Here is a 27893-nt window from a genome sequence, read left to right as displayed (position 1 = left end):
TCACACAACAACATTAACTCATTATGTAGCATTACCGAACAATCACGTCATACCTGCTTCATCCAAATTACCCACTTAAACTTTTCGCACTTATAACACAGTATCTCATTTTTTTAATCTGCAAGGTAAAGAAGACCGCGCATTGTTCGTCTAATGCTTAAAATCAAGCATTTTTTAGCAAACTTACTTGTCGCCTGATGTTTTGCCTCATCACCTCTCACATCACATATATGAAATAAATAAACATCTCGCTCAGCTGCGGGCGTGCGAGCACTATGCACGGCGATCCTATGCGTTGCACAGTAATGTAAAACCTTTCTGCTATTAATAAAATAACACGTGTACCCATTATCTTTTGATTTTCATTCAAAATACAGGCGGTCCCCGAGATACACGGTACCTCTTATACGCGGATTCGGAGATACGCGGTTTTCAAAATTTGACAGTTCTTTGAGCAAATTGTACTTAATTTGACACATCCATTGTGAAATGCCAAATAATTTCCGAATTGATCGAATGTAAAATACCATTTACAAAGGTTTAAAACTGTTTAATTCATTAGAAACATATCAAATAATTCATTTGGTGGCTAAAACCACCCCCTACTTGCAAAATTGCACGAAAATTAGTGATATTTTGGCTGGAAATTACGAGATTCGACTTACGCGGAAATTCGAGATACGCGGTATTTTGCGGCCGTTTTCGGTCCCCAATAACCGTGTATCTCGGGAACCGCCTGTAATCAACAAATTGAGCACTTCTATTCCGCATCAACCACCAAGTTGTATACATTTTCACGCGTCCATGTGCGCGAAAGAGACGGTACGACTAATCGAGCTAGAGCATGGCTGGCGAGTAAAGGATGGTTAGAGAAAATGAGCGAGATGCAGCTATTTTTCAACGTCAAAAACCCTCGCCTTGTCCAACGGGGCCCCGGATGAACGAGAATCGGCTGTGTTGGAATGATTTTTTTTATTCTGCGTATAATAGCCAGCGAGAGCGGAGCGTATGTTGTGCGTTGTGAACTAGTTCCGAGGTTTCGATTATTAAAAGAAGAGTTTTGTGTCCCGAGATGTATATTTGAAGCCTTTGCGTCGGCCTTGCGTGCTAGTACCATACGGGGTAATGTTGTGAAACTGGCTATCTGTTGTAGCCACAGGAATATGTGTTTGTAAATAGCGTTGCGTATCAGTAGCTTGTGCCATAGTATGGGTGTTGTGAAATGTAGTGGGTATTTTTAATGAATGATTTTCGTACAATATGGAACAGAACGACAATTGTGAAATATGCTTACCTGCTACTGCATAAAGAATCTGTTGTGTCCCCTTTCCGCGAAGTGTTTCGAAGAGTGTTTGTGAAGGAATTAAAACGCTTTTTTGCGCGAGGGGTGACTTGTGCTGTTGGCCGAAGCGCGTCTTTCATTGTTTAGCACGGACGCTTTTTCTTTCTTTCTGGTGAAGCTCTTGCGAATGTATAGAAATAAGGGCGAAACAAATTCAACATAAAAAAATGTTTTCAATACGTGTTCCGAATGGCGTGCGGCGCGTGTGAGTGTGTATAAAACCAGGAAATATTTGCTTCGTGTCTTTTTAATACACATTTAAGGGTACTGTAAAGCTATTTCTAGTGACGTATTTTGTCGTGCTCCAATGTATGGAGAACATATTCCGATACATTGCAGTTCAACGCAAAAGTGGCAAATAACTGTGCTGCTAGGTGAATGTACCAGTGTAGAAAGATTGACCAGAGAGAAAGATTGAGTGAAAGCAACGAAAAATAGCGGCAGTCGTGACACAGCCGTTGGTTCATAAGTTCCGTTGGATGACCTGTTTCGTGGCGTTGCCATAGTTACAGAGTGCACCCTTCCATAGGCATCGCTGGGTTGAGCGAAGGCAACCGGATCTTTCTGCGATTTAGATCAGCCGCCGAGTGTCCGCAAATGTGTGTTCACGTTAGTGCAGTGTAGCAGCAATTTCGTTAGTTTTCCACTGCAGTTGAAGGCCGAGAAAACCATTCGGATTTGAAGATTTGATAAAATAAGTTTGTCATTGAAAAACCCGTACAAATAGGGAAAATGTTAAGTGTGAAAAATTTCACCATTCTTCTCTAGTGTACCTATTTGCGATAAAACCCCACGTCGATCGGAGACAATCCTGGGCCCGAGTTGCAAGAAAATGAATATAATGGTGATAAGATAAGGGGTCGTGTTTGTTGCGGTTTTTTTTCACTCGCTTTGTATCCCCCGTCCATCGGTATCAGCAGAAGAACCACCAACCGTCGTCATACCATTATCGAAAAGGGGATTGCGCCATGGCCATTGAACAGCACGTACAAATGGACACGGACACATCTTCAGTCGTTCCGCAAACGTAGTAGTGTGTTGTGAAATTCAGGAATTCCGGGATTGCAATCAATCGATACTTGTGAATCGTCACGTTCCTGCAGTGGCACCACAAGAGGCCATTGCAGGAATTGCGACTACTTGATCGGTTGTCTGCATTTAATATCGCATCAACAGGGTGTTGGTTGGCTGAACCGTGCTTGTTCTAACCATTGTTCTCTTTTCCCTAGCTCCATGAGCCAACGTTCTGGAATCATTCATCGCACCGAGCCTGTGACCATCGGCTTCAACTAAAGTTCCTTCGGCTGCTTTTTTCCCTAATCCGGAAATTTAATCGTAATGCCGCTTCCAAAGGAGCAACAACGTGCGTAACCAAGGAGATAATCGTGAAACAACGTGTTTACAATAACGTATGACGTGTCCTCTCTGTATCTGTTGTAGCGTCAGCCTGATAGTGAAGGTAAAGCGCGTGCGGCAGTTTGTTGTGTGTACCCTTCGTTTTCCTTGCGATTAGATTTCGCGTTGAAAGTTGGTGTGCGCGTATTTGCAGCCGCGAAAATGTGTGTATAAAGTTCGTTTCCCCGTCTGTGTGTATCGCCGTCATACAAAGGTGTTCGTCGTGCAGTGAATGCATAGAATTAGCTAGTACAGAACGGTTTTAAAATTCAGTTCACAATATGTATCGCCAGGAAATGCCGTGCGTAGCAATGGATCTATGAGCCGGGAATGATAAAACCATCCAAAGCTTGCAAATCACACATACAGTGAGCTGCAGGTGATGGATCTTTTGTGTAAATAGCACAAGCCTAGCACGTTCCTGATTGTGTGTAAAGAGTAGTGTTTAAGTGTTGATTATTGTGTTAGAATTTGAGTTGTTATTAAATTTTGTTGAGATTCTTAAATCTAAGTGCGTGTTATCACGGATAAATATCGACGGTTCCACAAGTGTTATACTAAGCGCAGCTTTTAGTGTTTTTTATCGCGGCATCGTGCACGGTGCAGAAAATGAATACACATAATACGACCACGGTTAACGTCGCACCATCGGCCCCGGTGGTGCACATCAATGAGTTACTACCCCTCCTGCACAAACCGGACGAACAGGTGGGTGGATCTGTTGGTTTCACCCCCTTGGTGGCAAATGTAGCCGGTTCCGATGGAGCAGCAATTTTAACTGGGGCTTCAAGCGTATCGGATTCGGCTTCCGAGCCAGTTCGTGTGGATCCTGATGCAGGCGCTGGTTCAACCGGTGCACCAAATGTGAATGTGTCCCTTGTAGCCAACTCCAACTTGGCCATATTGAATCGTCTGCTCTCCGCTCATATGGGAGCGAGCGGACACGGCAGCGAGCAGGGGCGGAATAGTGGGGGCAGTGGGTCCTCCAGCAGCAGCGGCGGCAGTTCAAATTCCAGCCACAAAAAGTGTCCCTACCATCGCCAATGTTCGAGCCATCATCATCTGCATCGGCATCTGCAACATCAGCAGCAGGCGGCTTCCGGAAGTTCGTTTGCTCCCGCTTTTTGCCGGTATCGAAATGATGGCTCGAGCTCGTCCAGCAGCAGCAGCAGTAGCAGTAGCGGTAGCAACGGCAGTGGCAATGCTTCGGCAATTTCGTACCCGGTCCGAGATGCCATCTCGGCGAACGTTTCGCCGCCGCCGGTAAATGCGGTTATACTTGTCGATCGGTACCTGCTAATGGAGCCGGTCGAAGGAAACAATCTGTACCGGTGTTACGATATAAAGTCGCACGAGGAGCTCGTCTGCAAGGTATGTTAAGTAACTATCATGTGTTGATTAGTTGTAGCGTGCTACCTGTTACAATTTCCAAGGACAATTTCTTACGATATCGCATCACGATTGTTCATCTTTGTGCTTGGTGCATACCTGGGACTAATTGTTTGTCAAATTATTATCGTCGTTAAGACTGAAGGCCGTTAAGTTTTATATGGCCTCCATAAATGTTAAATGCGAAACAATGAGTATGTTTTAATAGCATTTTTATTAAAAACCCTATATGCGGTTTATATGTTGGTAGAATATACCTGGACATTATATTACCCTGCAAATGCCCTAGACACTCAACACAAGAAATATTTATAACAAAACAAAAACCTGTATTTGCTGTGCACAGCGATGAATCATTCTTTTTTGCGTCGCATGAAGCTGCGTCACCTTGGTAAATGCGTACACAGCTCAGGCTTATCTTCGCAAGTTTCTAAATTTAAAAAGTAGTCCGATAAGAACCGGGTGTATCGGGTGAAGATAGTATGGTTAGCACTCGTAGGGTAACAGCATTTATTGCACACAACACAGCATGCATTCAAATATCTAAATCCAATTTCAGATTGCAAATAATCCGTGTTCCAACCTGCTAACGGCACATTTCCGCCTGGATGGTCATCGACACGTAAACTCGCTGCACAAGGTCATCCAAGGGAATAATCAAACCTATCTGCTGTACAGTCCGTCCGAGGTAAGTGAAACCTTAGTTTTAACCAGTCTCCAGCAGAGTTTGAAACAGGCAAGATCGGAGTCTTAATTTAAATAATTGTCTTTTCCCCATCTGCCTTGCATCAATCTATAGGGTGATCTACATTCTTACGTACGCGTGCGTAAGCGGCTTCGTGAACCGGAAGCACGGCGACTGTGTCGTCAAATGTGCGAAGTAGTCAAAAGCTGTCATGAGCAGGGCATTGTCTTGCGTGATCTCAAGTTGCGGAAGTTTGTATTTGCTGACCGTGAAAGGTAAGTAAAGGACTTTGAAAAAGTTTTGCGTTGAAGAAGGTATTTCGTCGTTTCGCCTTCGTTGGTTAAGAAACGCTCTGGTGGGCGCATCGAAACGAAGGGAGATTGTCTACCATAAATGAAGCGAAAGAACGGAGCTAGAATATGAAACAACAGTTGAAACCGGATAGGAATGATAACTTTTTGCATCGTTGTCGCGTGCGAAAGGTTAGATTTGTAAAGCATGAGGCAGCATGTTTTATTCGTGTCGTAGGAGGATTGTAAATGGAACTGGTTTCCTAATGGCAATAGCCAAATGTTCTCAACCAGTTTTATACTAAAGGATTTTAAGTGTTTGTTTAATATGTCGCTTGTTACAGTGACAAGCGTCATATTAAATAAGTAACAAGAATTATTTTTACATCATTCGCCATAGTTTGTGCTGACCTGTGAGCATTGCGGCAGGAAAAATGTGCTACTTTAGGCTGTCGATCGGTATCTTGCCCATAACGTACACCGGAAATGATTCATTGTTGTGTAGTAAGTTGAATTTATGAGCGGTTGCGAACAATTAGATGCGAAAATATGCCTACATTGTGTGCCAAGTGTTCATTCAATAAGACAACATGCCTAGAACACGACCGGTGAAATGTGCTCGCTGGTTTGAAGGCGTTTGCGCTTAAGCACAATATGGAAACAAATACGAGCACGAACAGTTCCCACGTTAGGGAAGTGTGCGCGTTGTTATTCATTTGGCAACTTGCTATGAGATTACGCTTATCAAAGACAAAAACATTTTATCGAGACCAGACTGTTTGGTGCTTGCGGTTGGGACTAATTTCGCCGTTTCTTTGCTTGCTAGTTTGACGGAACGTCCCCTGCACACAGTACCAGTCAATTGTCCCACTGCGAAGGTTATGGGAGTCTTTAGGTAGTGATGCAAAATGTATACCTCATGAACTTCCTGTGGCCTAAAGTGTGTCAATCACGCGCAAAGTTGCTGCGCACTGATCAGATCATAATTGCTGGGCAACAAAACACAGACAGCTGGGAGTTAATTTCAATGTGTGTGGCTTTTCAGATTGAGCAGCAGTTGTGCTATACCATAATTGACTGTATTGTTGGACTGCAATGCAATAGCAGTGATCTTGTATGTAGTGAAGAAGGAGGTCAGCCAATAAAATAAGCGTATACGAATAGTACTCGTGGGTGCGCGACAATATAAGACAAACAAAGATGTCTAATGTGTACATCCCAATGTTTTGTTGAAAAAAAAATGTAATTTTCGAAATATTTCAAAAAATTTGATGGTATTTCATTGTAAATTGCGAACAGAACTGCTGATGAGTACATAACTTTATATACATAAATGTGATGCAAATATGTTTTTTATCGATGTTTGCTCATGCTTAGCAAATATCTCTTAATGCAAATCAATCACGTAATGTCTTGAATTCTTCAAGTTGCTCTCGATTGAGCACGCATTCAACCACAACGATCATCACCCAAGGGCAAGCGAAAGGTTTACACAAAGCGGCATATACACGTTCTATGAAAACTTCCACCAAATCAAACCAATCCATTTTTTTGCACTGACGTCTTTTTGACCAATTAAAAAGCAAAGAGTCGGCCGGGTAGAAACGATGCAAGGGTCAACAAAGTTCTTTGCTAGGGTTTATGTATGGTTTATATGTGTCTTTATGAAGCAAATTAAAACCGAGTGTAGGGAATTTCCATAAAATTTGCCGCTGCCACGTGTTGCATGTTATATGTATCGGTATGTACGCAATAACTACTGTGCGCGTGTCAGGGAAGAGCAAAGGGCTCGGTTGGCGCTGTAGTACAACGAGCAATAAAGGGGACCGCATTTCTGCTTACCTAGCTCTCACCCCGGTCGAAACCCGGTGAACCGAGCTAGTCTTTTGGTACTTAAACACGCGTCGCTTGGGAGTCATGCATTCTAAGCGCGTGCTGCGATGATATTCTTCCTTCGTTCCCTCACTAGACCGTGAAAGGTCATCATTATTTTGTTCGCCGCTCAAACAGGTCGCTTGCGTGTTCGCACAACATGCAGAAGAAACTAAGCAAAATAAAAAAAAACAAGATTCCTGTTTTGAGGTGAAATCCTACGGTTTTATGAACTCAGATTTTGGGAGAACAGGGTTTCGAGTTTCACAGCAAATTGCAATTGGCCCTTTTCGCTACATAGCCAGCCTTGGTTTGTTCTGATGAGTGTTTTATGAGGACAGCTCGCTACTATTTTCCACCAGTTGGCAAATTGCAGACCTCCACTGCTACTTCTTTGCTGGGTAGTAAACTGGAACAGCGGAACCTTGAAAACTATGGTTCAATGAGTGTGTAGCCTTTATGCGAACAGACCGGCCACCACCAATGAGAGCGTGATGCGGGTTTTTTTTCTCTCATTCTTTCCCGCGTGGTTGAGCGGTTGTGTCCTTTCCTCTTCGCTCCGTTTTTGTCTCGTTAAGCGCTCGCTTGTGCTGTCCAGGTGGGCCTTGGGTGCGGCTTGCTAACGGCGGACATACGGTTCTGTTTTACTCTGGTTTTTTTTATGCTACTTATTTTTCTCACCCAAAGCAAAGCACAATACAGTTGTAGTCCGATGCTGGGGTTTTGGGTGGATTGGCTGAATGCATTGCCTTTGGCCATATGCTCTATGACCTCAATAGCGCTGCCCAGTATAGTGGTAGTGCAGTGAACAGACCATTATAAGCAGGGATGGAAGCGGTAAATGTAAGGGACGGGAAATCGAGAGGAAATAGAGTCGCAATCGTAATGGAAATCATGTTTCATGGCAAGTGGTGGTAATAGAGAGACGAGGCGCGAATAGGAGAGGTGTCTGAAAATCGGAGCACGTGTATGTAATGTCGTTCAATGAAACATGGTTTATTGATGGCAAATATGCTCACGCCATAGGTATGCTGCGAAGTTTTACTTTGTCGATTTCTTGTGAATGATTTAGAATGACATAAGGTAATATGACATACGCACCACACTGGATATAGTTTTACTTAAGTGTAATACTTTAAATTTTAAATGATGTTTTAATAAAATTTGTTAAACGCAAAAGCAAAAAGAACAGTGCAATAGAAGAAAACATAAGCGTTGTCATATACAAAGATCGGTACAAGGAGTGAGAAGATAGATTCGGAATCGAATAGAGCTGAACAGGGACAAAAAGAACCGGTTAAAGCAGGCTAGCACGTGTTGCAACGTGACATTGGATGCGCGGTGTAGCGGTTTCGCCGTCGCAAACGATCGTCAAAGTTATCGCAATGCCAATAGAGAGACACCACGCCGAACCGACGGACAGACTCCGCGCTGCTGCCCGCCTAGACAACAGCAGCTCCAACGCGCACCACCACAAGCAACGAAAAAGCCGTTGTTGGTGTGTTGTGCCACGGCGCGAAAACGCGTACACTCGCTTCGGATATGTGAGACCACTACCAAGCTCTGTAGTAGTGAACAAAACGGCGTTCAGTTTCTGAACGTGTGTGCCGGTGTGTTGGAGTATACCGAGGTCAATTGCATCGTCTGCGTTCGTTTGAAACAGCAGCATGAGAAGGAGGAGGAGTAGGAGGAAGAAGAGGATGCCGCGGCAGCTAGATTGTCGATTGGGTGGCATTCAGCATAATCTTCTCACCTAATACCACGCTTCTGCGCCCCTAGTATGTAGTAGTGTTTGCCTACGCTGTTCGATCAAACGAAGCATAGTGGAAGGGAGACGAAGGATTGAGCAAGGAAGCACGCCGGCGTACGAAATCAAAAGAAAAAAGAGACAGAGAGAGTGGGACGCAATCGCGACACGAAGGTAAACCGACATCTCGCAATTCTTTCAAATAATGGAAGTTGATCTTTACCGTTGAAACATGCGAAACAAAAAGCGCCAGCACACACACCCAAGGGTAGTTGGTAAGACGGACGATGTCGCGATACTCTATGCAACCATCTGTTGTTACATTTTCTGTATTAGGACACGTGGTCTCTTCATTTTGGTAACACAAGAAATAAATTTGTAGGGTTTAGTAGATTGTAAAGTATATTTGGGTGTTTTTAAAACTCGAATCAAGCGGATTCATTGATCCAGCTATATATTGCTGCGGGTGGAGCTGCTACTTTCGGTGTGTGTTTGTGTGAGTGTGTGTTTGGTTCGAGCCATTGCACAACACCCAGAACAGGCCGGTACGATGATGTCGATAACTGACCTTCGCTGCTGCGGTTGTTTCGACGGCGGCTATATTGAGGTGTATAACAAGAGGAGGAGTGCGTTACCAAGCTGAGTGATGGCAGGTAGTGGCCGGAGTGTACTAATTAGTACCCTTGAATAAATTAAGTTTAACAAGCTGGTACTACACTGCGGCGCCCGGAGCAATGACAACGAGTGAGATGGTCAGCAGAGAGGAGAGGATTGGTTAGAAGGACAGACTCTGCATGATGCAATTTTGATGTATTCAAAAATCAAATGAATGTCTCATATAAAAGCTGTTCAGTGTTTAGTTTTACTATCATCGCGGCTGATCGTATTCTGTGAATGTTTTAAATACATTTCTAGTAATATTACCAATCCTAATGAGTTAAAATCTATTTGGATACAGAATATTAATGTATGCTGTGTGCTGTAGCAGTGCAGTAAATATAGTAGAATATTCATAATTTGTTAAATTAATTAATTTCACCACCTCTATGGCTATTATAGCAACAATCCTACATTGGTTTATTCATTCGTATTCAGAAAACGTACACAGAGGACAGTATCATCTCCCTCTGGATGCCAATTGTATGACCAACAATGTTGGAGCAATTCGGTTTTTCGATTTGAAGGTCTCCTATGAGCTACGACATGATGTGGTGGGGCTTGCAGTCTGCCAAAGAGAGGAGTGCATTTGACCGAGATCAAGACCACCGAAAAGGCCTTTCGTCTGGCATTTGTCCACACCATCCAGTTGGTGTCAATGGTGGGGCGGATATTGAAGCTGTAGTTGCAATCGCTGAGATGCCCTCCGACCACTCTCTGCACACGATACCTCCGAGACATTGAAGAAGAGAACAATTTGAAGACAACAATTGCAGACGTATCAGCTGAAACTGCCAGTAAAAGGGAGGTGGCACAATGCCGCGAGAAGGAAAGAGATATTTGACCATGACCAAGATTGTGTTCAGGCCGCCAAAAGTTGGTGTGCGTGGTTGTGTAGTAATCCAACGAAGAGAAAGAATAAGTCATATAAGTCGAGGTCGCGATCCGTATCTAATGCTTGCGGGCTGCTGTTCGTCTTAGTGGAAGATGCATAATTGTTTTTTAAACCTTAGTTTTCTTTAGTAGAATAACCTTGGAGTTAGTTTTGGTTTAATGATTTAAAAATAAGATTGAATACGAATACACGTCGATAAATTATTCTATATTATACTACTTCCATCAGTCCAGTAGGATTTTTTTTGTTAGAAATGTCTCTCACAAACGGATAATGTATGGTTTGCTTGTTATTCGTTGTACTAGACGATGAACTACAATGCGCCGCATGCTTTCCGAGTTCTAAGTAGAATGCGCTATATGCCTTCGAATGTTGTTGAAGCTACTCTTCAGCAAACCGATGAGTGTTATTTATTAGATTAACAGCAATTAGTTCGTTCTCATTACCTCATCTACTAAGTAAATAAAGTCTTGTCCATGAATTGCTTAGAAAGGTACGGCGAAATGAGGTGGTACGAGAGGAGGGCTCTTGGAACACGATCGCGAAAGGGCAGTGTCGATTCCAAATTGAATTAAAGTGAGGAAAAAGTATGGTGAAATAAAGAAAATTAGATAAGCTTAATTCAATAAGCATAAATTTAATAAGTAGACAACTAACTTCAAAGCATAACACGCAGAACACGTTAGTGTGTGCTTATGTGAGAGCGTGTGTGTGTTGATACGTATGTAATTTATGTGTACGACAAACTTGGTTTGTTTGTGGTTCACCAATCTCGCTGTTAATTTAATCGAAATATAGGCTATCTAAGGTAATTAACTCCCAGCCGTGTATGTGTTCAGCTGCGCTTATTCAATTAGAGGTGATAGCGTAACAATGACGGGCTACAAATCGAATGTGTGGATTGTTTTGTTTGTTTGTTTTTTTTTTACTAGACAATCCTTATTCATATTATTCTAAGACAATTCATATGCGTATACCTAAAGCAACTTTGTCCATGATATACTTCTTAAAATTAAATGAATTATGGGTAATCGTTTAAAGAAGATTTATAAGACGTTTTGGAGTTTAACAAGTGATTCTAATTAATTCGAAAATATGACACACCGTTTTCATTTGGTGCACTGAGTGCTTTGAACTCTAGCAGCACTTTTTTATATGCTGAATTATTTGTCAATATGATAGTTTTTTTCTTCTAAAATCTCTTCCGAGATGTGAGAAGCGAGAAATGCAGATGGCCGAATAGAAAGTAAGTTCGTTCACCACATCACTCAGGATCACAAGAGAAGGAGGAGGAAATAATGGTTAAAGGCAAATAGTGGTTGACAACAGAACCCGTGGGAAAAAATTACAAATCCTATCGCTTGAATCCTGGATAGAAATCTTACTGTTGCCGTAATGGTTATACTGCAGCAATAAAAACCACCCACATATGTATTTGTTCGGATCGTTCCCGCACATACATACATACATAATACCTTACTCTGTGGCTCTGATCCGTTCCCGACTGATCGTTTCGATAAACAGAAAGTCGCTCCTACTCGCTGAGAAGGACCTGGCGGCTGCAGATGTTCAATGCTACTACCTTCAAAAAAGCTTGCAGAGAATGATCACAGTTTGGGTTTCATAGCACAGACTGCTTGTTTGTAATACTTTACATTGGCGTACTGCGTGGAATGCACGCACCCGGCGAGAGTCCTGAAAGAAGAACTACAAGTCTTGCACAGTGCAACACTGCTCTGCTGCACATGGTGTATTCTATTTTATGGGACTACAATTTATGTGCTTCTGCATGCGATGTACCAAACAGTGGTAAAGAAGGATGAGGTTTCGGTTTTATGAAGCCACGCTTCCGCCTAACCTTACACTGTGCAATGTGCACATTCGATAACCGACTTGAGAAAACGTTTCTTTCATTCCTTCTGCTCATTCGTATGAATGCTACAAACTTTTGCTACCTGAGTCCTTCGAGGTCAGGAATAGCACCTTCATCTTGTTGTTTTTTTTTTCAACAAGGGATACCGTATGATGCATCACATCAGTACGGTAACCCAGGAACTGCATAGAAATAAAAAAGGTAGGCATTGTTACCATCACATACCGGTGTTTGCTCTGTTCAGCAATAGGACAGTGCGCTAGCTTTGAACGTATGAATCCTCACCGGTGCCATATGTTGCTGGTACGATCATGTGCCTGCGAGGATATGAATGTTGAGGGAGGATTTTTCTCGTTCCCTTTCCCATTCTCTCTTCGTCAATCTTTAGATCCTTTTTTTGAATTCCAGGACACGGTTGACTAAATGATCTAATGGAAGGGTCTTGGTTATTGGGACCCAGAAAAAGGCAAAATGCGGGTGACAAAGGCAGACGTGCCCATGTTTCTTGTCTTGCGGCAGGCATTTCGTCTGCCGTTATATGATGCCCTATTTTGATCGAGAATCATGAATCCGAAGCGAATAAGCGACCTAAGATGTGAGCAGAGTTCCTATTGATCTACCTGAACGCTGGTAGCTATCGATATAAAAGCGAATATGAAGAGTTCTTCACAAAATGAATTACCTTTAAGCTCGTGGAAGCAAGAGATGGAAACAACTCCGGCATTCTATTTTAACATTACTGGAGTTCTTGAGCTTTGAACAGATGTGCACAATACGATTGAATGTGTTTATTTTTTGTATGGAGATTACCTGACACAATGTAGGAAATAGGTCTATAAAATGTTAAAGTAGGTCAATTTAATCATAAAAATTCGGTAGAACTTGAAAATTGAAAGAAAAATGGAAATCAAACTGTCATAAACTATAGACCTTCTTGATGTAATGATCGGCAGCTGAGCTATAGGGACTGATATAAACTTGCTAGATAATCAATCCTTGATACTGGGGATCGATCTAGATGTGAATTGTACCACTAGCATAATTACCGAATTCATAGTGTCTTATGATCTTATGGACCACTGGATGACCGCGGTAGGTGCCATTTAATGACATGATCAAGCCAGTAAGACAAATAGTTACATGGGGATACAGTTTGCATTCTCAGATTGTTCGTCAAAATGATCAAAATAGTTTTAAAGAATGTGTTCATGCATAACTCAAAACTAATCTATCTTATTATTTGTCCAATCACCTAATCTGTAATTAATTATGTTCACGTAAAACTGTTAGCTTGCCACAGATGAACACTGGCAAAATGTTTAATTGCATAACTGATCGTGGTGTAAAAACTATCATCCAATCCCTCTTTCTTCTAGCTGCACCTGCATTTGATTACAATTTACTTTGAGTTCAGTTTTCACCAACTCAGGCAGGGCGTGCTCGGAGATTTAACGAGAGAAAGACGAGAGTGCGAAAGGCTGTACGTTGTGTTGTACGTTCACTTCCCTGTTGCCGTCGCGTAGTGCGTTTGTGTATGCGTGTGTGGTGTGACTGAACGGGAAATAATTCAAAGTGCGTTGCAGATTATGTGGGCTACCAACGTTTTGAAAATATATGTAACGCACTGTGATTGGCAATAGTGTGCTTTTTCTTCTATCTTCCGTATGTGACTACTTCGTTTCGTATGCCGGTCGGTCGGTCGAGCATTTGATCGGTGTGGGTTTTCCTTTTTGCTCACCTAACCTACTGCTTCATGGCCGTTCGTTGATGTATTGCTTAACGAATGCAATTGATTATTAAACTGTGTGTGCAGCAGTCCGAGCGCTCGGTGGGCCCGCGGGCCGTAGTTTGGAGACTTCTTTCTTTGCAGACCTTATGTGAGCTTGGTTGTTGATCGTAACATCAAAAACTTTCGTATTCGGGCTGGAAAAGACAACAATTATACGATCTAATGCTACTGAATTCGACGTTGGTTACTAGACACAACACTAGTAAAGAGTGAGAACAGGCAACTTAATGATTTGGTAAGGATTGAGAGATTCGAGAATTTGCTTTAACTGATACTCACAAATCGCATTCAATCTGTTAGTTCAACTGTTAGTTATACTATAATTATCTTTAAAACTTTAACTACTCTCTAGCTCTATCAGGGAAAATAGGTAAAGAAATTACTTTTGATTGAAAACATTGTGTAACGGTTTTATGCTATTCAATGAAAATCCAGCACACAATGCTGCGACCGACCAGGAATTAGACCCAACCATTCAAACCTAAATCCATCTGACTTCACTGAGCCGCTTTCCGCTTTTCACATGCCCTGAGAGAGAAAAGGTGAAACTATCGATAGGCCGCATAGGGCATGGTTGGCTTCAAAGAGAAGAAAACCTCGAGATAGTACCTGCTGATGATGATGATGATGTTCGTTGAAACACAACGTAACTTTCTCAGGTTTTCTTCCGCGTAAAGGCGAAGTACGCTTTAGGGGTAGTAATTTGTTAGGCCAAGTGTGCTTCTTCCTCCCAGGTACCAGAGCGCAAGCGTTTTTCGCAATTGCATATTTCTGTGTTGCTTTGAATGTACAAGCTCTGGCAAGATTTTCTGCTTTACGCTTTGCTCTCTTTTCTTCGTATACCACACGAACCCCACACCGGCAGACGCTGTAAGAGTGCGGAAGCAAACATCACGTCTCGGTTGGTATGGTCGGGGTAAGGGTGGCATAGCATTGTGGCAGGATGTGAAGTGAAGGCAGGAAATTTTAGATAATGAACAGGAAATCAATGAATTCCGGGATACGTAACATGTTTTCAAGTGCTTACCGAATTGAAAGCCAACAGGAACAGGAACAGAGTCTATCTGATAATAGACGCTATGTCCCGAAACGAAATAGAGAATATAATGCTTCCGAATATAATCCGATGACAAAAGCAGGAAGAGATGCAACGACCCAAATGCACTACACAAGTGTGCGTCTGAGTTTATTTATTATGATTAAAGTAAAGCAGTAAAGCAGCAAAGATCGAGGCGAAGAAACCATTTAGGTTTTAAGATCAGCTCCTGGTTTAGTAGAGCTGTTATGTATTGCAAAGTATTTGTACTACTATACCAAGTGGGTGCAAACATATTTTCAAGTGGCAAATCACACCCATATGAGCAATACGACGGTGGTAAGCGCCAACGGCCATAAATAGCTGTAACATTCGCCCATGTGTCAAACTGCGTCGAGACGTGGCCCAGTCGCCAACACCTACCTTTATATCTCCACATACTACTTGTTGGACTGTCAATAACCTCTGCCGACTTGAGCAAGTAAGAGCGCGTTCGTTGCAAAAATGGCATCTCGCTCGTAATGACCACGATCGTGGTTTTTATGCACGGTCGGTGACGCGCACAGATCAGTGTCCACCAGCGCAGTACCATTTACTTACTAAAGGCCGACATGGATTGGAGGGCAGTATTTGCTGGAGCTGTTTTCGATACTTTCCTTTGTACACTCCCTTTTGCCTGGGTAGATTGATCGGACACCCGCGACATGAACGTTTCAAGGATTGGTTTGTATTCTTTTTCACTGTATTGCCGCAAATAGTTGTTGTATAAAATATAACAACAAAATCAAGTATTAGTATATCTTTTACACTCCATAGTTAATTACTTATGAAAATGGCTCCAAAACAACATCGGATGGTGAATGAATATTACAAAACCACAAACGAGTCAGAAATATCTTGTGAGCTACACGATTCTTCGCATCCCTTCTCATCTCCCGCTTGGTTGTACTATTTTTATTTAAATATACACACACGATGTTGCACTATGTATACACACAGCTAAGACCATGGGAGAGCGTGTTTGAACTTGAGCGCTCGCGAGATTATTTCGCCAAGTTGGTTGGTTCGCGTGTGCCGACGATCACACTCAGCAATGGTGGACGGACCCTCCCAAAGGTGGCCGTAGGTGTATGTACGCAGCCATACTTTAAGCGCACAGAGTTCGCGCTGTTGCGCGTTTTGCTAGCGATGTAATGGAATGATGATGGTATTCGAGCATTTAGCAATATTTAGCGTATTGCACCGGAGCGTGTGTAGTCTCGAGCAGCGGAGCACAGCCCGCCGGATTCGAAGAGACACATTCATAGACGACACGCTAGAAATACTTCCATCGTACCAACACATAGCGGCGAAACGTACAGAACTCAGTCTATTTACAGTAATCGCAGTGGGATCCATCTTCGCCTGAGGATTGACTTTCTTCTACATACTCACCACGTTCTAGGAGTGAATGATTGCAACATTTTGCACTTTATGCTGGCGAAATAGTCGCAGACGAATCATCGTCTTCTCCAAAACCCTGCCAGCTCTTCTGGTGCCCAGGACGGAGGAGGGCGCAAATATAAATCACAACTTAGAAAAGAGTTCGCAGAGCTATACGACGACAACGGGTGCTGGCTGGCAAGAAGTGTACTTCATAAGATAGTTGTTGCTCGTACTCGGCGAACGTGCATGGGTCGTGTTCTTTCGGTTGGACCTTTTCACGTGCGCATTGCATTAGCATGATGCAATGCTAATATACGTTGCCGCACTCCACCACTACTCCGATGACGCACTCAGTAACAGAGCCGGCAGAGGCCGAAGGAGAGAACGAGAGAGGAGAGACACGTTGTCATAGTCGACCATGTGGAATAGTGACGGCAGCGGCGGCGACGGCCACACAGTTGGTGGCGTAGAATTGCGTTACTCGAATTTGGTTGAATGGTACGCGCGAAGAAGTAGCGCGCTCGCGCGGATTTGGGAGCTCTCGTTTGTGTACGCTCTGGCGTAAAATGTTTGTGTCCCTTTTGCTAGTGCCCCTTTCGCTCCTGCTTGTATGGCGGGACGTTAGTGCGGGTTAAGAAACTTACGAAATGCATCTTACGTGTGTGTACGCCACCACCCCTTTTCGGGTGGTGGCAAAAGAGCAGCCAGCAGTGCCCCATTCGGTGGCGTGCGGCACATGAGAGATCAACATTGACTGGCCGGAGGTGTGTCTGTTGACATTTTTTGCCGAACATTTGCCAAACAGCCCGATAGATTGTACATTTTTGGCCGAAGGGTTATTTGACTCGTGGATGGTGATTTTGAAATGCTTCGTGAGATTTGGTATAAATGTAGAATGTATTTGATTCAAAATATGTTTTATTTAGCATGCTCCCAACCATACTCCTGAGGTGGTGGTAAAATGTTCTTTTAATACGCTTTTTTGAGATATGGAAATCGTTGCAGTTTCATAATATAACGCCATAAGGTTGAACGTGTTGCGAAATTCTAAAGATTTCACAAAACGTTAGCCTCGGCTATTCGTCCTTGAATCTTTCATTGTTCCACTAACCACTATGACTGTTAGGATACCTAAAGAAGGATACGTGGTACCGTCCCTCCGTCTTATCTATCATCCTCTGTCCGTGGTTTACGTATGGTGTAATGTAGGGCTGCCGTGTGAGTAACAGTTTATTTGATTCATTTCATAATGTTGCGAAACGTGGCGCGCGCTTTTTCGCCTTCGACGTGTATAGTACGCTCCCTGCCGCTCGATTCGAAATACCGTAATGCTGCGGCGGTGGTGGTGTCGAGGTTTACGAAGCATTCAGGTTCACAACCCGGTGCGGTGCGGTGGTGGCAGCAGGATGAAGCAGAAAGAAGGAGCTTGGGCACCAAAACTCGATCGCGCTTGTTAAAGGACCGCCGTACGCTCGGATGCCGATTGACGACAGCGTTCCGATTTTACAACAACGCCCAAGCTAAATCCGTCGTGCCGTGTGGTTGGGGTTGTTTGCTGGCTTACTCGCGATTTATAATCATCCCGTATTTTGTCACAACGAGGGGAGAGATAGGTGGGTCGGAGGTGCAGTGATTTTTTTTTGGTTGCAAATTGCGAATGCTTTATTGCTTCATTTGCATTATTTTATTATTGCACGACACTGGATCGCGTTTGTTGCGCACAAAGTGTTGACTTAATTTGATGCTCCCTGTTGCTATTCATTTATCGTCACGGACGAGGTCATTTATCGTAAAACAATTTAATCGAACGCATGGTACGCAACTTTCGGTATATCCGTTATCCGTGAAAGCTAATTTTAACGCAATCGTAGGACGTACAGATTTTTGCGGAAAGTATTTCCGCAGGTATATTTTTACCTTTTTATGCGAAAAATTAATATTAAAGACGCAACGACACAACGTTCGCTTTCGATGCATGTATGCTATCCCAATTCAGCAAATTAATGGCAAAATATCCGGCTTCCGGTAAGGTGGCGGTCTTCCATCAAACAACTATCCAATCTTCTAACGCATGTTTGATGGATTCAATCAACCAACAATATATAGTATATTCTTTTTTATAGTGCTTGCACGTGCTTAGAGTAAAAGAAGAGGGCAGCCGCGTATGCATTGCGTTGACCTTTGATTGTTTCATTTCAAGGAAAACCGTGGAAAGGAAGATGGTCCGTCCGGTTGGTAGTCAGTGGCGAGGGCACTTAAGCGTAAAGGTGACGGCGCGTGACGCACCACCACTGCGAAGAGGTGGTAGAAACCGCGATCAAATAACGCTTGCTCGCTGCTGCTGCACTGGGTGGGGGAAGCTCATTTACATGACAACAATCCGGCATGTTTTCACCTTCGGCCAAAGCAGCAGCGGCCGGCAATGGGCACCGGATATAATCGAACGGTGAGGCCGCGTGGCTGCGTGCGCGCAACGGTGGCGGCGGTGTGTGTTTGGTGCAGTAACAATCGAAGGAAGGCAAGCGGCATTCATCGGCATCGGCGAAAACAGTGAGAATTAAAGCGAGATAGAGCGAGCCTTTTGGATGGCCGATTGGAAACAACTCTCGCAAAAAAAGAGAGAAACGATCTTCTTTTTTATTTGGTAGCTGTGGTAATGAAATTTCAGTGTGAAACAAAAGCTGCGTGGAGGACACACCACCACCACTACTCCGCGGAGCAGTGTCGATCTCGCATTAGATGTCGAAATTGGTGATCGTATGTTTGTTCAGGGGCAAAGACACTGTTCAGTTGACGATCAGAGAAACATTAAAACAAAAACAGGCCAAAATGTTTCGCATTTGAGAACTTTACGGCTTATGGAATATTAAATATTGGCGGCAGTTACATATGTAGACTGATCAGTAGTGCGGTCATGAAATGCAGAATGAAAGTAGTCACTTAGAGGGAATTCGCCAAAAACTGACTAGCTAATAGAAAAGTAAACAAACAAAAAAAAAACGTCACAAAAAGTGATTCCATTGACGATGATCATTGCACCACGGCTAAGCACGTGAGCGCGCCAGTGAGGCAATCGAGAAACATGGGCGGGGGGACCCAGCCAACCCTGAGGGCCAAGGTAGCGGTCGTGAAATTGTTATTTACACAATAACGAGTGTTTTTGCAATAGACTGCAAGGATATATATATATATATAGGAGACGCTACCTTCGAGTCGACCTTTTTCCAGCATTACATACATTTTCGGTACAACTAAGAAAAAGACACCGCAAAGACAATGCGCGGTTGAAAGTTTCATGCACTAATTATAATTTGGCCCTGAGGTGTGGTGGCGAACAATGAGACTAAAAAAACCTGATTGTCACCTCCAATTTATTCTTCTTCAATTTACAACACACGTGATCACGTTAGTCTTGCAGAGACGTATGAGAAACGATCCAAATCCGGTCTTGTAGGAGCTGGACCGTTTACCATTAGTGCTTCTGAACGCGCTTACCTTACCTAAATGTTAAATGGCATAGATTTCACATTCAAAGAACCTCCAGATTTATTTTATCTCCAACGCTGTCGCATAAAAAAGCGTTTTATTTATCTTAATCGCTCAAAACAATATATCTTCAACTACATAACGTTTTCTCATGTGTGTAATTGGTTTATCTTTTTGCAGGACGCAATTAAAGCTGGAATCACTGGAAGATGCCGTCGTACTGGACGATCCGGCCGAGGATCTGCTGCAGGATAAACGTGGCTGTCCCGCCTACGTGTCGCCGGAAATCCTGCGCGTCAATACCACGTACTCTGGCAAGGCGGCCGATATGTGGTCGCTAGGCGTTATACTGTATACGATGCTGGTCGGCAGGTAGGGCACTTACTACATCTAAATCTAAATGCGGAAGTACCTAATTACACAGGAACGAACGATTGCGACCGGAGTCTTTGTGGTGGTTTTGGAAGAGAAGCAGGCATAATAGCAGATGATTATTTGCGATCAAAGCCAAGATGCCTTCGTAGTTCCGATTATTTCGATCCGATGAATAAGTTCAGTGATCTGTTCGGACGAACAAGTAGAAACGGTATTTCTAACTATCGCACCCATTCTCATCGTATAACGCGCTGTATTCTGTCTTAGAGCTCCAACTCCGCTGTAGGGCTGATCAAATATCATAAAATCAAATCAAATAACAAGTTGCAATCTCACTACGTACGATGGTGTGTTACCATGTTTTGTTTTGTTTTCTATGCCCGTGACTATGCACAATGTACGCTTAATCAAATGGACAGAACGCATGTTTCATCATGTATCAGCACAGTGATTTGCTCCATTTCGGCATTGCAATTGTGTTGAGCGAACAAAAGTGATGATAACACTTTGCAGAGCGATAGTACCTTGCCAGAGCAAGATAACGGACAAGTGTCACGTGTCCATCCTCAGCATTGCCTCTTTACAGCAAGAGACTGATTTCTTTCCACGCTGAGTGCATTTCTCTAATCCGTTCGGAATTCCGTTCATGCAAACCAAATTTACCGTAGGGTGGTGTGTTCGCTTAAGCTATGATGCGACTGCAATATACACGTCCTAACCTGCCCGAACACGATGTTTCGAACGCATTTGCCCGGTGTCACGATGATGACTCCCCAGAGAATTATGCCAGTCGTTGACTTTCGTTACGATCGTTCGTTTCCGTGGTTTTCATTATCATCAACTTAACCGTTTATTGCCACGGCGCGATGGCAGAGAGAAATCACGTTGAAACATGCTTACGACTCTGTTACTCGGCATAAAGGCGCGCTACATCATGGGGTGATTGTGAGCCACTGAACTCCTGAGTCTGAAATCTGCCAAAATGTACCGTAAAATGTTCGTCTGCTTTGGGGTCTGCTGGTATTTTCAGGTATTTCTTTGCCGTTAGGGGAAGGGGGGTTTCCCCCAAAAAACATTCTATGACTACGTCATTATGATGTGGGGCGTGCTGACATCAGTTCGGAGAAGAGAACGAGCATAATTTGAACGTTGAGAGAAGATTATTTACGGTAGAACGTATCTGCTGCTGTCTTGACTCACTCTTTAGCAATGCAGATGGACAATATATAGAGGATGACGCTGTGGTGTATGACTCATTCACTGAGGGACATTGTTGTAATATGTTTTGTCATATCCACTGAGCTTTCTGTTTATTTGATTTTGAACTCAGTGCGTATACAAAAAAGCAGTATCAGACCCCATCCCCTATTTTAATAACATGACTATTTTGTAATTAAATTTAAACCAAAGATATATATTTTTAATGGTGGTTGTTTGGTTTGATAACTTACAGGTTGTATTAATGTGTATAATTTTCCGCAAGATTCACTTTTAGTAACCACGAACCGTTAAAAGCAGCAAAAAAAAATCATCGGTCAAAAACGTTTATTTTTGCTACCCTTGAGTAAGGGAGTAAGGGAAGAACTGACCAAAGGGCAATAGCCGATGCCAAACGTAGTAAAAGCGAAGGAGATGCACAAAGAAAATAAAGCAAAACACGCGCAACGGGTAAAAGCGGGGAGCCATGTTTTCTTCAAGCACAAGATGTTGTTGAGACCAAAAGCGTAAGCGAAATGTTAGAGAAGCGTGCGTAGACGCAAAGAAGCGGACGGAAAATAAGCCTTTAGCTGGTAAAGGATAAGAATTACCGAGCGCAGGATACGATCAAGAAAGGAGCGCAGAAAACAACGTCGGGTGGCAGGTGCACACGCGACCACATTTTGTTTTTGGCTTTAATTTACGTGCGTCGCGCACACATTCACACATACCGGCACAGGAACTGCTGTCTTTTGTCGTTCCTAATAATGCCGGACATCCTCTTTTTTTACCTTTGCTTTATTGACGCTGTCCAGACTCGGATTAAGTTGCACTGAACAAAAAAAACGAGCTCGCGAAGCAAAGATGATTCGCGATAGAGCAGAGGTTGCATCTGCATCTGCTTACGACGCAAAGTTCGTTGAAGAGGTAAAAAAACATCTAATGTGACTCCAGGAAGCAGACAATTTTACTGACATCAGTGAACATTATACAACTGCCCATTTCTAACTGTTCGATTTAGTATTGTCGTTAACGACAATGATTGGGGCATTTTTATTACACAAAGATAATGTTTACGCAAAGAAATTGTTGGTGTTTGTGTGTGCAGCAATATTTAGCTGTAAAGAAATCGTAAAATGTCTTCTAATCGCACAAGTTTTACGTTTTTATGTTGTAATGTATTCCGATAAAAAACCAGCGTTGTTTGGTTCATTTCAAAGTTGACACTGTTGTGTAGTGATCGTGATCAAATAATCATATCAATGAATGTGACAACATTCCGTTTACGATCGATCGCGATCATATCACAGCTGCCATCGGATGACCCTGAAACTACATTCGAAACAAGCTGTACAAACCGAATTCGGTCACATTTTCTACATATTGTTGAATAGCTACTGATAAACTGTTGTAAACGGCGGATTGCTAAACCATTTGCAGTTTGTGCTGTGTCCCAAAACACCACGCTTTAAATTTAGTGATTTGTTATTTGTAACATCGCATCTATTTTTTTTTAATTATCAACACTGCTAGAAAAATGAAAATTAGTTTAATTCTTTGTTGTAGTTTCAACGAAGAAGCGGCTCATTTTTTTCTCTCAGAAATGAAGCCAAAATGCATAATTTTTGAAACAAAATCCAGCTCAAATCCCTGAACAGCTTAACCCAATCATGCGTGTGCGTGTACGGACAGCCGATAAGCATCTGTGCATTTTTGAGTCCGTGTATGCTTGTATGTATGGGCCCTGGCCTGTACGTCAAACGCCTGGTGACCCGGGTTCGATAGAACGGGCACAAAATATGAAAAGAAATGCACTGATCGAAAAGAAACCGTGTAAAAAAACGGGCAGATGTGTTTCTGTTCTTCAATTCGGCCGTGTGTTTTTTTGCCCCTCTCCATTTCTTACCTTCTGATCTTTCCACTGGCCGTGGACAGTAGGGGTGTAGAAGCGGTGCACCACCAACTGTACACCATAAAACAGACGAAAGGATATTAAACATCACCGTTTTTCTTTGGCTCTTGGTGTGTGTACTGTGTTGTGTGGCGTCGGGTGATGGCATCCCGGTAGAGCCTGTGGGCTCAAAGATAAACGCCTAGGAAGGATGCAAAGCAACGAGGAGAACGATGGCGGCAGTACGTTAGCCAGGAGGAGGAGGAGGAGGAGGAGGGCACATAATGATGAAACACATGTTGCTTGCCAGTTTCCTGTTGCTGGCAAAGGATACGTAGCCGGCTGTGCTGTGTTATCCTCATCGGGACACACTGTTGCACCGTACTACGAAGCGAGTGTAAGGATGTAGAAGAAAAGGAAGAAAATAACTGGTGTGGCAGGGTGGCGGCGGGTGGACCGGACTTTGCAGCAGACGAGAGCAAAGCCGTTTGCATTCAAAAGCTTGGTTTGGCAGGAGAAGATGCTTCGCTATGATACAGGTTTCGCTCTTACTCTGCTACCGTCAAAGATCTTACCGAAGGCTAAAAAAGACACAGATGCACGATCGCAGCCACAGATCCAGATCCTTTGCTTATATCCCATTTGAAAAGTGATGCGTTACATTTGAGGCCTGTTCTTTCCGTTGCTCACACACGCTCTTGGCGCGGATGACGTGAAGATGAACGGAGAGAAAATTATGCTTTTCTCTGATTGCCACTTCTTTTGTGTCGGTTTCTCTTCGCCCCGATGCTCATCATCTGGCGAAGGTTGCAATGGGAGTCCTTTCAGAAACTGCAATTATGTTGGTCCACCTGCCGTCTGTTGGAATTGTTGTGTACCATGCGTATTTTATAGTTCATTTTTGCGTATGAATTCGATCAAGCTAAAGGAACGCATGCTAGTATTAATCTCGTGCTTAGTTTAGCTTACGTTTTCATTCGATCTTTGAGCGACCTAATAACCAGCTCTATTGTAGGGATTCGGTGATATAATATACCTTTAGTGTATTCTTCATTGTCATTTTTTGCTATATAAAATTGCCACACTCAACCGAGTAGGCCCCTGGCACGTCGCAAGGAGAAAATACCTTGTTGTAGATCAATGTAAATCAGCATTATTGGGGTGAAAATACGGCTATATACGTGCCGTAGCAATGGAATAAATAAATAAATAAATTGCCAAACTGAGAAACTAATTATGGTTTTACAATTTTCTTTATTGCAGGTATCCATTTAACGATTCTGAGCATGCATCACTGTTTGCCAAAATTAGCCGCGGACAGTTCACTGTCCCAGAGTGCCTCTCGTCGAAGGCACGCTGCATGATACGTGCACTGCTCCGAAGGGATCCGGAGGAGCGCATCGCATCAGAGGACGTACTTCATCATCCATGGTTGCTGCACGATGATAGCAAGGACCACGCATATGGTGGCTTGCACTCCAGCAGCCGTTCCAGCAGTAGTGGCACCGCCTTTGACGATCATTGCGTTCCGGAGTGGTACGATCCAACGGACGAGAACGACATTGGTGGTGGCAGTTCGTCGTCTTCATCTTCATCACGAATGCACTATTCGTTCGCTACGGGGGACGCCTTCGATAACTAGACTGTTGTTGATGCACGGCGATGGGACCCCGGGGCATTAGCGGACGATAAAGACGATCAGTTCTTCCTCTCAAGCACAAAAACGATGCAAACTATTACCAGCCTGGAGCAGATGACTAGTTGTTTCAGGATTTCACGGATAAATGCTGTGATTGTTTGATTTATAAGAACGATAAATAGCGGTTGAGTGGAACTAGTATCCCCGCGAACGGTCATGCAGTGAACATGGGATAAAGCGATACAAGAAAAGCAAGCTGATTGGCATGTAAAGGGCATACACACGCACTTTTAAATGTAAAAAAATCTAATCCAAGCTAAGTAGTATCATCGATCATTGGCAAGCGACTTACCGAGGTTGTGTGTAAAGATAAATGCAGAAACTTGAGGAAAAAGTAACAAAATTTTAACATTTACAGAACAAGCAAAAATCAAGAAACCCGAGAATTCTAGAGTGGAACGAACTAGCACCACTCGCGACGCTTGAACTAAACTTACTATGTAAATATAGTTCACAATGGCATTCGATTCCACTTGAAGATGTTCGTACAAATTACACATAGTAAGTAGCTAGTTTCTGTTTAATCCCAGTCAACGCGCATGATAACACGGGCAGTCCAGAAGCGTACGAGAAGCAGTAGTTACTTACTGCTGCTCCTTGTACTTTCAAACAATGCCCATTAAAACGTGATCCGTCGTCAGCAAGCGAAACTGTGGAGCAACTTTGAATGATAAATGGTTGATAATGGTGTGTTTCTTTTAAGGTGATTAATAATTTATTGAAAGCTTTACTCTTGCTCTTCTTTTAATTTGCCGCACTAGTGCAATTTATGAACAAGGTAATTGAAACGTTAACGTTCGTGTACTACAGCGTGAGCACGTATTGTACTTTAGCGTTTGCTTTTACGATATTTTTATTTGTCTGCTACCGCTTAGGGGAGTGTGTGCTCACATGCTCTGCAATAGTTTATGTCGGTTTATAATTGTTAACAGAAATGTGCATTGCCATTATTAGTAACAGCTCGTAACAGCTAATGTTGCGTCCTAGCACGGCAGATGTTTAAAAATATCCCAACCTTATGAATGTTGAAAATCAGTACAGAGAAGGAAAAACAAAAAGCTTAAATGATTGGCATAACGATAGTATGCTTTGTGATAAAATGGAAACAAACAGTTGAAACAAGTTTGTAGAGTAGTAGTTTACTCCAAACAAGAACTTTCTTCAGCATTTGTTCCATTAATCCTCTCCTAATCAATCTTCCTGGCATTGCATTTTGTTGCAATCAATTGTTATCAGCAAAAGCACTGTCTTAGCGCATACTCAACTTGGTTTGCAAGGCTCCTCATAGAGATGTCAGCAGAGTTTGCACGACATCCACTGCAATTCTATGATTTACTGGCCATACAATTGATATCTTCACTCAATACTTCACTTTTGGTTATTTGTTTTTTTTTTGCACCAAACTGCTCACCTAATTCAGTGGTGCAGATGTGTGTGTGTGGTACATGTACAAACGTAACAGCACACAACAACAGCGTCCATCGACAATTTGCAACATTCGTGTGCAGATTACTCTTTGCTGCACAAACCACAATTCTGTGTACAGCAGAACAATGTTCAGAGGTTCAGATGAAAAGATTTATTATACAACAAAGTAGATGCGTAATGGTGTTTCCCTCCTAGTAGTTAGAGTACGTACGAGATTTTGCAATTTACAAATACTACAAAAATCTTCCAAATGAAGAAAAAATATTTTTTTCTGCCACTATACCTATTAATAAATAAGATACAATAAAAAAATCTTCCCAACAAACGAAGTTAGTGGTAGGGTGGTATGCTAGACAGAGAAATACCGCGCTTCTATCCCGTGCGCTAATAACTACGTTTGAGGGTAAGCGCAAAACACAACAAAGCGTGTTTTGCACTATCCAAACTGTGCTATTTGGCCGTTTGTTCTTCGTTGTTTTGTTTAAAGTTTTAAGTACCAGTAGAACTATCAACAATTGTGTACAGCGAAATATATGGAGATACAGGAATTCCGACTTATGTCCAAAAGTAGAGTGGATGTTAGGTTTTACGAATAAATTAAATTTGTTAAAAATAAATTTTATATGCATAACTCAATTCACTAATGAAAGAATATATTTAACTAATAACCATTTTATTGTACATATTTATTGCACCCCGATTAAACAGGTAAAACAACTATTAGTCATGTTTAAAGTATCGTAATTAACGGTTACCACCATAACGGCTGTTTTGGTGGAAAAGAAGCTAACATTATTTTCCAGCAGTTTTTATCTGACCATGTAGTGTAATGTTGCCGATTCCGTTGAACCAGCACTCGCACAATTTCGATCGCACTGAAAAGACGACGCATAGTGGAACGTGCTAAAAATGTCACTTCTTTCTTTCTACTAGTTTCCCGCACTACTGATTGGCGTACTCTATCCCAGTGGTCTCCAATCTGTGGACCGTGGCATCAACAGAAGTGGTCTGCGAAAAAATGATTTTTCAGAGAAATCCTTATTACAACAATATATATCGTGCAATCTTTGTTACCCATAATCAGGATTAAATTTCCAACAGCCACATCTAGAATAAGATTTTATCAAATATATAATTAAAAACTTTTTAACTAAGTCTATAGAATGTACAGTGGTGGTCACGTAATGTCGGACTCCTCATATTTTCACGTATTTTGAGTGTTTGCGGCAGCATGGACAGTTCCCTAGACCACTTATAGGAAAACTTTCTTCACGCGTCTTTGAGGACACTCTTTAACTATACACATGCAAAAAATCAGACCGATATCTTTTAAAATCTCGAAACACCATTCATAAATGTGATAAAAGGTATGAAATTTATGCCGTCCAGTAAAAGTCGGACAATCTTCATTTCATAGCAAAA

General features: G+C 42.6%; 1 protein-coding gene across 5 annotated transcripts; it reads left to right on the top strand.

Moving 5' to 3' along the window:
- The first annotated feature begins 920 nt into the window (after positions 1-920).
- On the top strand, positions 921-27088 carry LOC3292114 (tribbles homolog 2). Of its 5 annotated transcripts, none has more exons than XM_061661591.1 (7): positions 921-1122; positions 2572-2705; positions 2783-4108; positions 4686-4814; positions 4926-5086; positions 20062-20253; positions 24608-27088. In XM_061661591.1, exons 3-7 carry the CDS (start codon positions 3347-3349, stop codon positions 24984-24986), a joined length of 1623 nt encoding a protein of 540 aa, XP_061517575.1. In that variant the 5' UTR covers positions 921-1122; positions 2572-2705; positions 2783-3346; the 3' UTR covers positions 24987-27088. The 5 variants fall into 5 exon arrangements, with proteins under 5 accessions (XP_061517575.1, XP_061517574.1, XP_061517573.1 ...); XM_061661589.1 differs by lacking the exon at positions 921-1122 and adding an exon at positions 1123-1227; XM_061661590.1 differs by having other exon boundaries at positions 933-1122; positions 2572-4108.
- Positions 27089-27893: the final 805 nt, after the last annotated feature.

The sequence above is a fragment of the Anopheles gambiae genome, chromosome 3, assembly GCF_943734735.2.
Source record: "Anopheles gambiae chromosome 3, idAnoGambNW_F1_1, whole genome shotgun sequence".
Lineage (NCBI taxonomy): Eukaryota > Metazoa > Arthropoda > Insecta > Diptera > Culicidae > Anopheles > Anopheles gambiae.
This window is presented reverse-complemented; position numbering and strand designations above follow the sequence as displayed.